Source organism: Bos grunniens, chromosome 15 (genome assembly GCF_055505025.1).
Source record: "Bos grunniens cultivar Pamir isolate PY7600 chromosome 15, Bosgru_T2T1.0, whole genome shotgun sequence".
Taxonomy (NCBI): Eukaryota; Metazoa; Chordata; class Mammalia; order Artiodactyla; family Bovidae; genus Bos; species Bos grunniens.
Window position 1 is genome coordinate 31,964,862 of NC_141179.1, and position 17,618 is coordinate 31,982,479.

Below are 17,618 nucleotides of genomic sequence, written 5' to 3' on the forward strand. Positions count from 1 at the left end.
CAGCACTGGGGTTCAGGAAGTTTTAGAGCTGAGGTCCTTTATAACTAATTTTCATTTCTACCAAGCAGGCATCCTTCATAGGGAATGAAAGAACAATTCCCAGGTCCCAGGAATTCCCCAGGTCCCAGCTGCTGGGAAGATGATAACTCACTTTCATTGCACTCATTTTCAGTTCAGTTCAGTTCAGTTGCTCAGTTGTGTCCGACTCTTTGCATTTTGGATCATTTCAATTCAGTTGAGCAAGCATCTATTGAGTAATTCCTTTTTGCCAGGACTGAATAGCTGTGACCCCTACCTTCAAGGAGTTTCAGATGCAGTGGGAAATGGGAGATGGACACTCAAAGGCACAGGTCCCCAAACCCTTGAGACCAGATGTGTTTAGATTTCAGAACTTTTCAGATACTAGAAAGGTCATGTCCTGCTTATACTATACATTAAATAGCGTTTCCGATGGGGCTTGGGGCTGAACCCTACTCTCAAAATCAAATGCATACTTATATTCAGATAGTCACATATTATAAATATCTTCACATCTATCTATTTAGATCAGATTTTGCCACTAAATGAATTTGATGATACCATCCACTGTAAGAGATTTTGGGATTTTGAAATTGAGAATAAAGGATTGTGACTTTCTCTAAGAATTTTTTTTAGGAGAAGCTTCTTCGTATTGGGGTTTACCTGGTGGCTCAGACAGTAAAAGCGTTTGCCTGCAATGCGGGAGACCTGGGTTTGATCCCTGGGTCAGGAAGATCCCCTGGAGAAGGAAATGGCAACCCACTCCAGTACTCTTGCCTGGAAAATTCCATGGATGGAGGAGCCTGGTGGGCTACAGTCCATGGGATCGCAAAGAGTCAGACAAGAATGAGCGACTTCACTTTCACTTTTCTCTGTATTGAGACCTGGCGAGAAAACCTAGCTTGGGGCAGAAGCAAGCCAGGAATTCAGAGAACAGGGAAATGGATCTTTCCAGCATAGAGCTGACTCAGAACCACAGTGGGATGTGAATTTCAAGAGGGAGCAGTGCTTTCTTGCCAATGGGCAAGAACAGAGCTGGGCACTGGAGGATCAGTAGGAGTTTTCCAGACAGAAGGGCAAGAGAAGACATAAACCATGGTAATTTATGGGTGCTAAAGTACTCCTTCTCAGAAAAGTGTTTTTAAATGAATGGAATTGCATAGATAGGATGAGGAGGGAGACAGGAAAGGGGCAGGGCACCTTTAAAAGAATGACATAGCCCGAGGACACTACATAAACTGATTAGAATGAACTAGATCTAAGATGGCAGAGGACCACTTGACCTTGAGCCTCAGTATATGCTTATTGTAACATTCGGAAGCTAATTTACACACCCCAGGCACCATGACGGTTCCAAGGACAACTACAAAAGGTCAGAACGTGGGCAGTGGTCCAGTTTCCGAAAATCCCCACCCCTTCCCTAATCCCATCCCTTCCCCCAAATCGGTCTTCCTCAATGGCTATGCAGGAGATGTAGGAGGTGTAAGTTCCATCCCTGGGGCAGGAAGAAACCCTGGAAAAAGAAATGGCAACCCACTCCAGTATGTTTGTCAGGAAAATCCCATGGACAAAGGAGCCTGGACAAAGGAGTCAATAGGGCTGCAGACTCAGATGAGACTGACTACCTATGCATCCCCCAAATAGCTGGGGATCCTCCCACTCATGAGCCTATGAAATTACCCACCCCAATAAAAACTGACCACCCCTTACCCTGGAGCCTCTCTTGCCTGCCGAGATGGCCCGCACTCTGCCTGTGGAGTGTGTTTCCTCTGTGAGTAAAACTTTCACTTCACTGTGGCTTGCTCTTGGACTCTCTCCTGTGCGAAGCCAGGAACCCACACTTGGCAGCCATCCCAGGGTCTCTGACATGACCTGGAATGTGACCCATGCTTTTGAGCTCCACTCTCTGTGACAGACATACAGTTAAAATATTTTGATAGTGATATATAAATATACATATTTCTTCATTAATGTACTCAATAACCAGACCGAGGATCAAGTCTAACTACTAGTGTAATTTTGGAGTAATTATGAATATGAATGGTATTTCAAGATCTCTGCAATACTATAATATGATCTGAAAACACTTGTGATGTCTATCAATGACAGAGTCACAGTTACTGTTAATATACTGTGGTTTATGGCCTCTATTCCAGATTGAAGGGGATGCTAAATTTCAGTTAGGGGTTAGAGAAAATAATGCCATTTTTCTTCCGCCAAATGTTCACAGACCACTGACTTCTGCCCATAGATCTCAGGCAGCAGGGTTAAGACTGCTGGTCTAGTTAGAGAGAACAGCTTGGAACAGGCTCAGGTAAGAAATTGCAGAGTGTGAACCAGGTGAGCTTGTGTGAAATGAGAGGAGACGTGATGGGAGAAGGGGCTAGAAGGGTCATATCTTGAGGAGATCAGACCCATCTGGATTTTACTTGTTCATCGGAAGACATTTTTTGATAATGAAATTTTATTTTTTATAACGATGTGTTATGAAAGGAATACATGCCCATTTATATTAGAAAGTAGAGAGAAGGAAAAAAGAGCATCATTTAGTGTTCCCCTGGTCAAGGCAATCTCTATTGTGATCTCGGTTAATCACTCATGGCCGAGGGAGGTGGTGTGGTATGGTGGTTAAGGAACCGACCCTGGAGTCAGGGGTTGGGGGTTTGAATCCTGACTCTGCCCTTTAACTTTTCTGTTTTCTTATCTGTAAAATGAAGGTGAAACAACTCTCATCAAGTTGTTTCCAGAATTAAGTAAGTCAATTCATATAAAGTGCTTAGAATGGGCCATAATTAGCACTTAATAAATATGGGCTTTAATAACCTCTTCTTCCAATCACTCCTCGGTGCCTGCCTATTTTCTGTATTTGCTTACTTGTAACCTTCAAATAGATACACATATAATTTTATATCCTGGTTCTTTCTCTTAATATTATTACATAAATATTTTTAATACTATTATAAACTGTTCATAAGCATTGTAAATGCCTAAGTAATATTCCACTTGGGTATATGACCCACACTTTAGATAACTATTTCCTTATGATGGGACATTTCGTTTATTTCCCGTTTTCTGTGGTAAGAGTTGAGTGGGCTTCAGTGTGGTTCAGTGGCTGTTTATTGAGCACATAACTCTTGAGGCCCGCCCTGCTCTGTGTGGAGGGCGCAGAGATGAATAAGGCAAGCTTTCTGGTCTGCAGGGGCACACAGACACACGTTCAGGGTTATAATTGGCCTCAGTGTGGAGAACAGATTGGATATGAAGAATCCGGAGAAAGCCTGGAGGAGGCAGGTAGTAAAGGGGCTGATGGAACTGATGGCGGCAGTGAAAAGGAGAGGGTGGAGGGGGACGAGCCGGTCAAATGGTCAGGACCTGGCTGCTGGCTGGTGGGGCTCGTGAGTAGGTTCAGTGGAAGAAGGCAAGGAAGAGTCAAAGAGACCACGATTTGAACTTCAGGAGCTAAGGTGGGGGAGGTGAGGGGATGGTAAAACGAAGTGGTCAGGAGTTTGGGCTTTGATGCCCAAAGTGAAAGTGTTACTCACTCAGTCATGTCCGACTCTGCGACCCCACAGACTATATAGCCTGCCAGGCTCCTCTGTCCATGGAATTCTCCAAGTAAGAATGCTAGAGTGGGTTGCCATTTTTTTTCTCCAGGGGAATCTTCCAGACCCACGGATGGAACCTGGGCCTCCTGCATTGCAAGAAAATTATTTCCCACCTGAGTCACCAGGGAAACCCAGATGGAGCTTTAAAGTCAAGCCTGACGCTATCACATATGACCTGTGTGAGCCTGATCAAGCTACTTAAGTTTTCTAAGCCTCAGTTTCCCCATCTGTAAAGTGGGGATACTAATGAATCTTCCTGGAAGCGTGGTGATCAAGTCAGATTATATATGAAAAATATATAACAGATATGATGAACTGGGAGTAATCGTAGGAGTGCTGTGGCATATCAGTTCCACTCTAAGTGTGTGTGTGTGTGCTCGGTCATGTGCAGCTCTGTGCGACCTCATGGACTGTAGTCCACCAGACTCCTCTGTCCATGGGATTTTCCCAGCAAGAATACCACTCTAAATACTTCATATGTATTAATTCACCTTAATGCTCACAACATCCCTACAGGAGAGGTGCTCTTAGCATCTCAGTTCTATAGATGAGGAAGAAGGCTCAGGGAGTTTGGTCAAGGTCTTGCTCAAGGTCTCACAGCTAGTCAGCAAGTGATCCAGCCAAGACTCATACTGAGATAGGCTTGCATCAGAGCCCGTGCTCTTAAGGACTGTGCTTTCTCTCTCTCTGCCTCACTCTGTCCATGCTTACTGCAGGACACCAGAGGGAAGTCCCTGTGGCAACACCCAGCAGGTGGTTGGAACTTGTTTTAAACCCAGGACATCTGTCAGAGTGTAGGATCGCCTGGGCAGAGATGAGTGGAGGCCACAGGGAAGGATGAGATTGCCCAGGGAGAGTGAGACATGGACAAACTCTAATGTAGTGGGTAGCAGAGGGAAGAGGCGTTGGCCAAGGAAGTGAGAAAGGCCTTTCAGAAAAGCAGATGAGAATCAGGACCAGAAGGTATCATGCAATTCAATGAACAAATGGAATCGTTCGCGTCAAATGCTGCAAAAGAAAGATAAGAACTGCTCATAGGTCCTTGGTGACCGTGGGGAAGCAGGTAGAGCAGAATGACGAGGGGCGGGGACCTGGACTGCAAGGAGTTGAACAGAGATGGACGAAGTGGCTGCAAGGAGGAGGGCAGACACGGAAGGTGGCTGCGAGCAAGCGGGACAGTCATAGCAGACTTGAATTCCAACGCTGACTCTGACCTTTATCAGGTGTGTGACTTCATGGGTGTCGCTTAACATCCCTCAGATGCTGTTTCCTTACTGTTAAAGTCAGGAACTGAGCTTCATCCCTGGGGCTGCTGGAATTTGATGGCCAGTGAACTCAGAGCCCCTTGCTGGCAGTAAGAGTTGAATTGGCTGAGATCACGTGCTCTAACTTCCGTGGAAGTAGCTTGAACTTTAATGAGCGTTCTCCAAAGGTAAATCTTGCCCTGGACTTCCCTGGCGGTCCAGTGGCTGAGACTCCACGCTCCTAATGCAGGGGGCCTGGGTTCCATCCCTCGTCAGGGAACCAGGAGTGCCACATGCCACAACTAAAGATCCTGCATGCTGCAATGAAGATCGAAGATCCCACGTGCTGCAGCTAAGACCTGGTGCACTTGAATAAAATAAAATAAATGCTTAAAAAAAAAATGGTAAAGCGTGCCCACAGCTACTCCGTCTCCGGGGATGGTTCTGACAGTACTGATGAGCCCTCCTCAGGCACCCACCGCCCGCAGCCTATCCGTCAGCTGAGATCTGTGATGTTGTGTTGATTGGACCCCTGCCTGTGCCTGGGGCTGAGAGAAGACCCCCACGGATCTCTTGTTTGTGTGATAAACCACGGCACCAGGATTTGAGCCCTGGTGCTCTACCCACCGCCCGTGCCCCATGAGATCTAGGACTTGGCTGTGTGGGCCAGTGGTTAGGAGTCTGCTTTAGGACAGAGAGCATCCAGGTTGCAGGTGTGGCTTTGCAGTTGACTCCACGAGGATCCTTGGGCCGATTCCTTAATCTCAGTGTGCTGCGACACTTTTTAAATTTTTGTTTATTTATTTTTGGCTGCACTGAGCTTTCCTCGCTATGCATAGGCTTTCTCTAGTCATGACAAGCGAGGGCTAATTTCCAGTTGTGGTGTGCGAGCTTCTCATTCTGGTGGCTTCTCTTGTAGCATGGGCTCAGTTGGTGTGGTTCATGGGCCTAGTTACCCCAGGGAATCTGGGATCTTCCTGGACCAGGGATCGAACCTGTGTCTCCTGCACTGGCAGGTGGATTCTTCTTCACTGGACCACCAGGGATGTCCCTGCCCTGACTCTTGATGTTGAGTAGGAGAAAAATGTGTCCAGAGTCAGGCTTTGAGTTTTGTAGGGCAGGACGTCTTACAGTACAGCTGGGAATCATGGGGCATAATCTGAGGGCCAGCTCTTTGGTTCTCATATCACCGTGTGTGTCTTGAGAATTGTCCTGCGTTCTCTCTCCATCTGTTTCCTCCTTTTTCCCTCACTTCCTTTCTCAATCTATAGCATTTTAAAATCTTATATTCTCTTCTCTTCTGACCACGTGCCTCATCCACCCAGTCATTCATTCAACAAACTTGAACTGGGCCCCTAGAAAAAGCATCATGCTGGAGACAGGGAAACGTCAAATGGGGATTGAGAGATAAATACGGTTCAGCTCTGCCTTAAAGGGGTTTGAAATCTAGTGAGAAGAGTAACATATCTAAACAGCAAACTGAAATTGACCCATTTACAAGTGTCTTAGAACCAGGGGACAATCCACGGGCCTCGGAGCCCCGGGGAGGATGAATTCTACTTAAAAGAGGTAGGAAGGGGTAAGGAGGAAGTAGCATTTGAGATGCTCCTTGACAAGTAAGTGAGTGAGCATCCAGAGTAGAGGAGTGAAGGGCATCTCCCCCGGGAGAGGTACAAGGTCATAGAACGTGCTGGTTGGTAAGGAAAGCACCTGTTGGGTTCAGGGAAGGTGGGCGGAGGGTTGGGTCAGGCTCCAGGCCGGGCGAAAGGCGAGTGGCATTGAAAGATGGGGCTCCTCTCTGCCACCCTCTCTTTTTCTTCTGCTCTCTCTCCTGCTCCCCTTAACCTTCACTGAGCCGCTTTCTCCTCTCTGCCTGCAGCATCCTCTCTGTCTTTCATCTCTCCGCTCGTCTGCCTTTCCTCCTCTCTAGACTCTTTCAGGGAGGTGGGGAGTAATAGATTGTGCACTGGCTGGCTGTTCTGTGAACTGAGCCCTTGGCCCCTGCAGCAGCCGTGTCCGGGCTCCCAGCACCCGTCCTGCAGGCCAGGCCAGGGGAGGGCGGGGGAGCGGTGTGCAGGTCTCCACCATGCACTTCCGTCCTTCGGTGACAGCCCAGACAATTTATACATCCTGTTGGCGGAGGCCATATGTTGAAATAACCTAGGTCATTTCCTCATTTAATACCATCCATAAACTCTAATAAAAATGTCCTGGAGCCCAGTGGTCCAGGGGAGGAGAGGCGCTGGGTTTGGAAGGATGGGAGAGGGGACCAGGATGCGGGTGGGTGGGAGGTGAGGGGCCATCAGGGGAAGATCAGAGGACTCGAGGCTGAAGCCCATGCCCGACCTGATGAGCGCCTTGTTTCCTTTCCTGCTCCCCACGTTCTGTCCTGCTGCCGGCTGCAGTGTGTCAGATTCTCCCCAAGGGCGTGGTCGCTGTCCTGGGACCATCCTCCAGCCCAGCTTCCAGCTCCATCATCAGCAACATCTGTGGGGAGAAGGAGGTGAGTGCTGGGCCAGGGTGGGGGCCCTCTCTATGGGCTGGCAGCCTGTGCCTCGAGCCCAGAGAGATCCTGGACTCATAAGGGCGGGAGGTGTCACTAATAACAACCATACAAGGAAAAGAAGTGGGCCTTGGTAGGCATTTACTTTTTTTAGTTTGTTTGGATGGAGGGGACTCAGAGGAAAAGTTTCATAACAAGGCATTCAAGCTGAGCTCCTCCTAGTCTTGGGGCCCTGTAGGGGGCAGAGCAGAGGCGGTCCCTTGGTGGATGAGAGGAGAGGGAAAGGCTGGGGAGGGTGGTCCAGGGGAGGCTGAGAGGGCTAAAGTCTGAGCCCCACAGGAACGCTCCAGAATATCTGTTTAGATATTGGGATTCTGGGGAGGAATGCCTCTGCGGCCAGGCCTTGCTACAAATGGTGGCTTCCGTGGTGGCTCAGATGGTAAAGAAGTTGCCTGTGATGCAGGAGATCCGGGTGTGATCCCTGGCTTGGGTAAATCCCCTGGAGAAGGGCTTGGCAACCCACTCCAGTATTCTTGCCTGTAGAATCCCATGGACAGAGGAGCCTGGCAGGCTATATAGTCCATGAGTCACAAAGAGTCAAACACGATGGAGTGACCAACAGTTCCGCTTGCTACATTTTAGTGCTGAAATGAAGTTTGAAAACTTACTTCTATTTCATAAGTTCTCTAGAAAAAGAGATTTTATTTTGCTTTCTTCTTCATTCACCAGTTCCAGTGTTTATTTCTCCAAAGTGCTGTGTCCATTCCCTCTAGTTCTTGTTCCCCAGGAGATAAAAATGCTCGATTCTTAGGGAAATGACAGGGCGAAGCTTTGGACTGTATTTGCGCACTAAATCTTTATTCTAAAAAAGAAAATGGAAACTTTTTAAACGAGAATTATTTACACCTATATTAAAATCTTAATGGGTAAAATAATGTAAAAGAGAGAAAAAGAAGATGCTTGGGCACAAGTTTCTGAGAGAGGGCTTGCTCCCTGTTCCAACAACTCTCTCCCTCCTTTTCCCAAAGGAGAAAACAAACTGGAACTTTCAGCAATTCTACTGCTGGAAGCTTTCCTAGTCCATCTTGGAATCAATCAGTCCTTCCTCTTCAGATATATTCCTGGGAGATGGTGGCAAAGTGACACCGTAGCCTCCGAGTGGACTTCTAGATAGGTCTTTTGGGGACAGATGGAGCTTGATGGTCAGAAGCTGGGGAGGCGGCAGAGCAGAGGGACTGGGGAATGGAAGGGTCAGTCTTGCACCTGTCGTAGGAGCCTGGAGGCTCAGACTTCCAGAAGCTTTAGCCTTGGGAGAGTCCAGTTCTTACAGCAGGATGGGGCTCCTGCTTTGTGAGTTGCCCTCACAGGGGCAGTAGAGCAGCAGATTGGCCTCTGCCCACCCCAGGAGGCTCTCTGGAAGCCACTTCCTTGCCATCTGCACTTCTCTTACGATCAGAGGGCTTGGTGAGTCCCCAAGGCTTTGAGAAAAATATTGAATCTTCTCTGTGTTTTGAGCCCACTCTAAGAATTGTTACCAGCACAGTAGAATGCCCTGTGGTCCCAGCCCCAATCCTGCAATGGGTCTTCCTTACCACTCCCTGTAGGTGGAACCCGTGAGCTTCATACCAGAGATAAGGTTTGTGCTGACTACTCCCCATCCCTACTCCCAGCCATCCTGAAAGATGACTCCTGCGCCAGCCCAGGCCAAAAAAAGAGCTGCTGTCGCACCGCAGTCCCTTCCAGCATCTCACAGCCTTCAGCCCCCGAGAGCTGGACCTGATGTTTAACTTAAATCTTTCTCGCTGGCTCCAAGTAACAGCTCACATCTATGGCAGGCTGTTACTTCCCGCTTGCTGTGATCTTCACCAAGTGAGGTTGCCAAGCTACCCATTGTCTCTTGTCTTCTCTCTCTCTCTCTTTTTCTCCCCTCTCCCTCCTCCCCAGCACTTTCATCTCTGTCCCCTGCAGTCACCCCCCAACAAGTCTCCACTCCAGAATGGCCTCCTCTTGGGGTTCAGTGGTTATTTTATCTCGGCGATCACATCCTTTAACCCCGCTTGGCATTTCAGGCCGGAGGCGGAGACCCCGAGTTGCACCCATCTTCCCATCCTGCTGCCAGGGACCCCGTGCCATTGACCAGCCAGACAGGCTGTGCTGCCCAGGAAACCACCAGACAGTTACCCCTCATCTGTCTGGTCATGTTCCTTTCAGAGCAGCCTTTCCTTTCCATTCAGATTATGCATTTCTTTTAATATTTTATGAGGCTGAACTGCCTTACACTGATTCCCCTCAGCTTCAGGAAAAAGAAATGGAGTCTTCACCAAGGAGTTCATCCCCTTAAATGCTGCTAACGTCTCTGCAGGTCCTGCAGCTGGCAGCTTTCTGCCTCACTGCCCTTCCCCTCCATGCTGCTCACCTCTTTCCCTGATCCACACCTCCATGCTGATGTCCTAGGATGCATTTGTAATTGCAGATCAATTACCGATTGATTTTTGTCCTAGAGAGACAATCAGCAGGTCTGGCCTGGCCATCCCCACCTGGACCCATCAGAATGTCTGGCTGCTTCCACGGCAGCATTTAAGATGCTGGACTGTGGGAGACTTCCCCACCAGCCCCTTCCTAGGGACACCCCTCAGCCCTCGCCCCCTGTACATACAGCCCCAAGAGCTTGTCCAGGAGTTCCTAGATTTGGGAAGAAAGGGGAAAGGGAAAGAGAAAAGACATTGCCTTTATCCCACATGTTAGGCACTCATCTAGTACGTGCTTCACACACAGGGTCTCATTTTATCCTCCCAAAGCTCAAGAAATACCTGTTGTTTCTCCATGTGAATGAAGCCTAGAGAGGGTAAGCAGTTTGCCCCAAATCACACAGCAGAACCTGGATGCAAACCCAAACTCGAAAACTCTTTCTCCTGAGCCTTCACTTTCCTGAGTCTTTTCCTGCTTCATCTCTGGGATCCGTAGATCCATGGGAATCTCTAAAGGTGCTTCTATGGGGGGTAAGTTAGCTGCTAATGGAACCCTGTAGGCTGGATGGCCACGCAGGGAGGGCCTTGGGCAGAGATCCTCAAATGTGTGACCTAGCCAGCCTGGCTACCCTGCCCAGCCCTGGCCTCCAGCTTACCCCTCTGTGAACTTTTTTCCATTCACGGTTCGTTTGTGATTCAAGACAGACTGTAGGGTTGCTAAGTATCGGTGGGAAGAAAGACCCCTTATGACACCCCCCAGGTCAGTGTCACTTTTCAGCACCTTCTGTCATTACTCATTAGGCTCTCTCCCCAGGGCTATGCTTTTCAGTCTCTGCTGGAAAATATTGGTTGCCTTCTCTCTATGGTTAAAGGGTTAATCCTAGTTGAATTCAGGAATTTTCTCCCTACTTTCTGCTAAATCTTGACCCTCCCCTCATCCCAGTCTCAGGGGAACTCTGGTCTCTGACTTCTTCCAGAAGCTTAAAAGGATAAGTTAGCAGAATTTTCCAGAGACCATGTCAACATCATCCCAGACTCTGGGCCAGCCCAGACAGAGACAGTTTCTGCAATCGTGCCTGAATAAACCAGTCTAGGAACCAACCAATTCACTATCAGGGAGTTCTTGCCGTCTATCCTCAGTCTTGCTCACTTGAAAGTGAGTTAGTTAGTTCAAATGCGCACTCATAGTAACCTAACCCTTACATTGGGCACCCTAAGTGAGCATGAGGGATGAGGTTTCAGCCCCGTCTCTGGTAGAGACATGGACAGCCTTTAGCTCTTCTGGCTCTGGGTACCAGGGTGACAGAATGCAATCAAGGAGGATGGCAGCTTATTACATTTTAACTTTCCTATTACCTACCCAATAGCCTAAGCCGCCAATAAAGCAGCCATCACAGCCTGTTAATATCTATTTCTGGGAGAACAGAGGCAGAAGGCAGGGGCAGTGCCTCCCGGAAATGTCAGTAATAGACGCAGAGGGAACCTGACACTGTCCTAATGAAGCCAAAGCAGGTATTTATTTACCTGGCTCCATTCGGAGGCTCTCTAGTCGGTTTCCCAGCGTGCAGCGCTTCCCATCCTCATATGTGTCTTCAGAGGAACACATCCCAGGCTTTCACATAGAAATTTTGTCCGGAGCTGGTTTATATATCTGTTGGCTAGGCTGGGTTGAGGGGGCCAGTTGGTTAGTCCCTAGGGCAATATTTTTCTCTTTTTGCCATCTCAGCTCTGATTCATTAACTACAAATAATATAAGGATTATGCCTTCAAGAGCCCTTTGTCTCTCTGCCTAGCAGTGGGCAGCTGAAAATAAAGACCTATTGTTTTGCCTTCTCGAGGCCTCAGAACTCCGTTCCAAGGTCCACAGTCCATTTATCCAGGTCTCTGGCTGCACGTTTTCCCATCCTGGGTCCTGAGCTTTGCCAGAGATGCCATCTCATCTTCCTCCTATGGTGTGGGTGCCCTGACCCCCACAAGCCCCATCTCCGACCAGGCAAAGGTCGCTCATGGAAGAATCCACCCTCTGCAGCTTTATCTCACCCGTCCCTCTTTTCTTTCTCTCTCACTTGTTCTCCAATCTTCCCCGCTGCCCGTTTTTTTTTTGCTCCTCTCCCAGGTCCCTCATTTCAAAGTGGCCCCAGAGGAGTTTATCAAGTTCCAGTTCCAGAGATTCACAACCCTGAACCTCCACCCCAGCAACACCGACATCAGCGTGGCTGTAGCTGGGGTCCTGAACTTCTTCAACTGCACCACCGCCTGCCTCATCTGTGCCAAAGCAGAATGTAAGTTTCCCCAGGCTGCCTGCACCCAGACAGTCAGGTCCTGTCTGTGTCAACCGGAGTGGTTTGCCCCTCCCTGGCTGCAGACCACACCCCGCAGGGGAGGGCTCTTTCTGATCTTAGAGATGATAACCAGAAGATTCAGGCCTTCCCAGGTGTCCTTGGCTGTTTGTGTGTGTGTGTATATGTGAAAGAGAGGGCAGTCCAGGGGCCCCCTTTGTCAGAAACTCCCTGAGCGTGGGTCGAACATCGACAAGCACTTTTACAGGGAGACTGGCCAACCGCCAAGACTTTCTGCATCTGCAAATGCAATTCCCACATTTTCAGCCTCATTGTTAAAGAGCCACAAAGAGAGGGGATGGGGGGGCGGGAATATAAAATTGGATGCATTTGTATTTGATGGGTTGAAGAGCTTCTTTCCTTGGAGAGCGGGTTTGGCTGATGGAACAAGGTTCAAGGTCAATTCCTGGTAAAGATTTTTTTTTTTTCCTTACAAATGCAGGTTTTAGAAATGTGTTTTCTCTGACTCTCAATTTGCGACATAAATTTAGTGTTTATGAGATTTAGCTAATTTAAGCCAGCACGTTCCAGCAAATCTGCATCTGTGTGCTCCCTGTGACAGCTGTGCACCCACATGCAGTCAGGCAGGTGCTGGCCACTGGCTCCCACCGCGGCCCAGAGTGCAAGCCCCGCATCTGTGTCCTGTGCATGTTTTACCATGCTTGTCTGGGTGGGCTGCACGGGCAAAGGTATCCCATCCCTGTTCGGTCCTCTATGGCTTCTCAGACCCGCTCAGTGTGGTAAGCCCTTCCTCCAACCTGGAATGCCCACAGCATCTGAAAACAAAAGCCCCCTCCCTGCCAAGGGCCAGACCCGTTTCTTATGGGACCTTTGCACCTCACTGCCTCCACTTGTACATTCATTCATTTATTTAATACAAAATGAGTACTTGCTCTGGGCTACCCAAGAAGCAAAGTAACTGATTCCCAACTATGCATACTTTTCAAATATATATTTTTTATTTTATTTGGCTGTGGCGGGTCTTGGTGGCATGTAGGCTATCTAGATGTGGTTCATGGGCTTCTCTCTAGTCGTGGTGGGCAGGCTCAGTACTTGCGGCACTGGCTTAGTTGCCCCGCAGCTTGTAAGATCTTAGTTTCCCAACTAGGGATCAAACTTGCATCCCCTGCATTGGAAGCTGAGTTCTTAGCCACTAGACCACCAGGGAAGTCCCTATGCATTTTTTTTTATGCTTTATTTATTTATTCAACAACCCGGTGATTTTGGAAATGTTGGAATGTCCCATTTTAAAATTCAATACAATTTAAAGTCCAGTTTCTTAGTCTCTCTAGCCATGCTTCAAGTGCTCAAAAACCTCATATGAACAGTGCAGTTAGAGAACATTTCCATCCTCACAAAAAGTTCTATTGGATAGCATTGCTTTAGATGATAAGGTTTTGTGGACAAAGCATTTTGTAGCCCCCAAAAGAGAGAGAAATGTTTAGATAACACTTCATTCTATCTCTCCCTCATGGAGAATTTCAGCACACATTACCATGGGCACTCTGAGTTGTCCTGTGGCCAAAACAACTATTTACCTCAGCATCTTCCAAATAGGTTTGATCATATGCCCCCAAAAGGATGCTGATCTAAAAGCCCACACAGGATGCTAGTGTTCGATGGAACACAGTTGGGATACATTGCGTTCCACCAGGTAGCCTTCCTTGCGTGGCATCTTTACACCACTGAAAGGTTTAACAGAATCAGAGATTCTTCCCAGGAAATTTCTGCCACCAGTCCACTCAGGCAGGACTGCACTGGCTCACGCCATGCATCCAGTGGGGATGCTGGAGGACAGGACAGGCTGTAAATAAGGCCAGGCAAAGGTTGCTCTGCAGCCCTTGTCTGTGCTGGGTTACAGTGTCTCAGCAACCTGACAGGAAGTTCTTTCTTGTGTCTAGCCACCGTCCCTCCTGCTTTAAAGATGAGCCCTGTTTCCTCTGCTTCAGCTCTTCCTGGGTTTTGGGACGTGAGTTGCTCAGATGTTGTTTAAGCACCTGCCGTGTGCCGAGCACTATGCTAGATATGGTTGCCTCCTAGCCCAGGGCTTTTTCCATTGGAATTGACATTCTCTGACATTCAAACAGTTCCTTGCAGATTGCAAAGCACTTTCACTTATGTTTCCCCACTTTACCTCCCTCTTTCTCAGTCATTCCGAGCTGAGCGAAGAGTCTGGGAGCTGCTAAGTGATTTGACTTAAGGTCATACAGCTGGTACATGACAAATCTGAGCTGGGGCTTCCTCCTCTCTGGCCCCTCCCACCCTTCTGGGCTGCACCAGGCTCAGGAGGGCTCAGGGTGGGCTCTGCAGGGCAGGCACAGTGTCCTGGGCAGGGCAGAGATCTCTCTGAAACAGTGTAGCCCCTTCCTCCCTTGAGTGGGTGCAAGATGGCTAAGCACAGACAGTAATCCTGGAGAGGATGAGTCTGTCTGCTCAGGTGCTGGCAAGGCCGGCCCACAGCCCAGGCGGGACTCATCAACCACACACTGCCGCCTCTGCTCCGAGGAGAAGAACTCATCTCTGGAGGCTGCTGAGTGACTGGCCCCACCTACCAGAGGCAGAAGGAAAGTGGGGCAGAGCAGAAGTTCAAGGGCAAAGAGGATTAAAAATCTAATCAAAGAATGAAGAAATGAGGGACTGAAGGGAAACGCAGCTCAGAGCTTGGGAGGAGACACTCTTCCATCTCCCTTATTAATGCAGGGCCGAGAGATGCTGCAAGTAGAATTAGGAACAGAATTAGGAACTAATTCTATTTTCCTAGCATCAAAATTAGGCATAACAAAGATCATTCTCTGGGGAATCACGCCGCTTACGCTCCTTCTTCCCCAAAGTAGATTTTTAATAAGCAGGTTTTGGACCAAGTACAGTTGTATTGTGGATGGCATTATTTTTCTTTAATGGGAAAAAAAAAATCAGAATATCTGTGAGTACCTAGTGCTAGTGAGCTTCGGGGAGGCAAGGTGAGGAGCCTGGGGGTGGCTGTCCCAGTCAACCCCACAGGGCTGGGGGAATTTGCTGTTAGGAGACTTTCAACGAAAGTTGGCGTTCCCTACCAGGGTCCCTGAGGCCCCTTTGGTGAGATCACCCAGCCCTGCCATAGAGTTACCTTTTGAGACTCTCAGGCTGGACCCAGAGACTCTTCATTCAGTTCAGTTCAGTTGCTAAGTCATGTCCGACTCTTTGTGATCCCAGAGACTGTAGCACACTGGGTTTCCCTGTCCTTCACTGTCTCCCGGAATTTGCTCAAACTCATGTCTGTTGAGTCGGTGATGCCATCCAATCATCTCGTCCTCTGTCGCCCTCTTCTCCTGCCCTCAGTCTTTCCCAGAGTCAGGGTCTTTTCCAATGAATCGGCTCTTTGCATCGTTGGAGCTTCAGCCTCAGCATCAGTCTTTCCAATGAATGTTCTGGATTGACTCTTCATGGTCACAAGCATAATATGCTGTGTATTTCCCTGGTATTGCTATACATAGTTCAGTCATCTCTTCGTTTGTGTCGCATGCTTGCTTTAGCGTTCCTGGGTATTTTAATGACTTTCTTGTGCGTGGCTACAAGCTCTGTGCCCCTACACCCTCTTCCGCGTGTGTACCGCCTCTGTAACCTGGAATCAGGAACCTGGGTGTGGACCTCGCTTGGCCTGTGAGTTCTGAGATCTGCCCTGCGTCTCTCCTGTTCCAGTGTTTGGTCTCTATGTGTGGTGTGTTCATGCTCAGTCATATCCGACTCTTTGCGACCGCCTGGACTGTAACCCGCCAGGCTCCTCTGTCCATGGGATTCTCCAGGCAAGAGTACTGGAGTAGCTTGCCATTTCCTGCTCCAGGGGATCTTCCCAACCCAGGGATCCAACCCTTGTCTCCTGTGGCTCCTGCATTGCAGGTGGATTCTTTACCACTGAGCCACCTGGGCTGACCTGTTTGGTCTCTCCCCAGGAATAATGATGATACCTGCTTCCTGGACCATTGTGGGGGATAAATCCACAGTATGTGAAGAAGCTTAGGAAACAACAAAAGCAGGTCTCAGCTCAGGGATGCCTGCTGGGCCCCAGCAATTAATAAACAAACAAGGACTTCCCTGGGGGTCCAGTGGCTGAGACTCTGCAGGAGTCTCGGGGTTCAATCCTTGACGGGAGAACTAAGACCCCACATGCCATGTGGTGCAGCCAAGAAAATTAAAAAACAACAACAGCAACAAAACAACAAAGAACTAACCCAGTCAAACAAACACCCTGGAGAAGTCGAGGGGAGTCCCCGGGTGAGGTTTTTCCCGTGTCCATCCTTGCTGTCAGAGAAGGGGGCAGCCTGGATGGCCAAGCAGGGCAGCAGACGGTCCTCCTGGGAGCGAGAAGCCTCCACCTGCCCCTCTATCCCCTCTCTGTCTCCTCCTCTGACCCCCACGGTCTGGCCCTTTCTGTCTTTTCTTGGGGCCAGGTCTAGGCGTGGGATGGGACAAAACTGAAAAGTGGGTAAAATAAGCCCACTGTTCAAGCATTTGAACTTGTTCCGTGCCCCTGCCCCTCTTGCGACACCTCGGACCCTCATCCCTCTCACTCCATCAGAATCTGCTCCCTGGAAAAACAGGGCGTGAAGCCAGCACAGCCGAAGCACCTGCCCCTGTCAGGGGAGGGGAATGGACCAGTACTGGGTTTAGGTGCTCTGGGCAGAGTTCACCAACTCACTGCATCCTCACCACCACCCTCTAGTCGGTGTTACGTCAGCTGCCGCCCGCAGGAGCTTAAAGTGAAAGTGTGAATGGGCTTCCCTGGTGGCTCAACTTGTAAAGAATCTGCCTGCAATGCAGGAGACCCAGGGTTGATCCCTGGGTCGGGAAGATCCTCTGGATTCACCAGAAGGGAATGGCTACCAACTCCAGTATTCTTGCCTGGAGAAAATCCTATGGACAGAGAAGCCTGATGGGCTACAGTTCATGGAGTCGCAAAGAGTCAGACACAACTGAGCAACTAACGCATTCACCAGCCGGGAGTGTTACCATTTTCCAGGATCAAAGCCTGAAGCCCAGGGAATCAGCCAGTGGAGAGGGAAATGATTACTTATTCCTGTTTTTGGATACAAGCATCCTCTGTGTCCCCGGCAGACCCATCACTCAGGTCTCTGTGTCCTTGTCCTGCAGCCCGTCCAACCCCTGCTGTGCCTTTCTCAACCTGTCCATCCATCTCCTGCCCCACCTCCCAGTCCCAGAAGCCAGCCTCCCTCCTTCCTGGAATAGCCAGCCTGCTGGCTTTCACATCGATCCATCCCATCACATCCTGAGCGATACTAATAGGTTCCCCAGGCCCCCTCTCAGCCTTGGACTTGGCAGCTAGACCCGCTGCTGGGCTAAGGGTCCAGCAAGATAGGGGGGTCAGGGTGGAGATGGAGGGGAAGCTGGGGAGAAAGCAGCTTTGAACCCCTCTGGTGACAGCTGCCTTTGACAAATACCTTAGT

At 49.2% G+C, this 17,618-nt stretch overlaps 1 protein-coding gene across 2 annotated transcripts in view; it reads left to right on the forward strand.

Moving 5' to 3' along the window:
* The window catches only part of GRIK4 (glutamate ionotropic receptor kainate type subunit 4), a 498,615-nt gene that overhangs the window by 318,801 nt on the left and 162,196 nt on the right, over window positions 1–17,618 (forward strand). For both annotated transcript variants that reach the window (XM_086338321.1, XM_086338322.1), the window contains 2 exons: window positions 7,273–7,370; window positions 11,955–12,120. In XM_086338321.1, coding sequence (XP_086194447.1) covers window positions 7,273–7,370; window positions 11,955–12,120 — 264 coding nt within the window. The remainder of the gene's footprint in view (window positions 1–7,272; window positions 7,371–11,954; window positions 12,121–17,618) is intronic.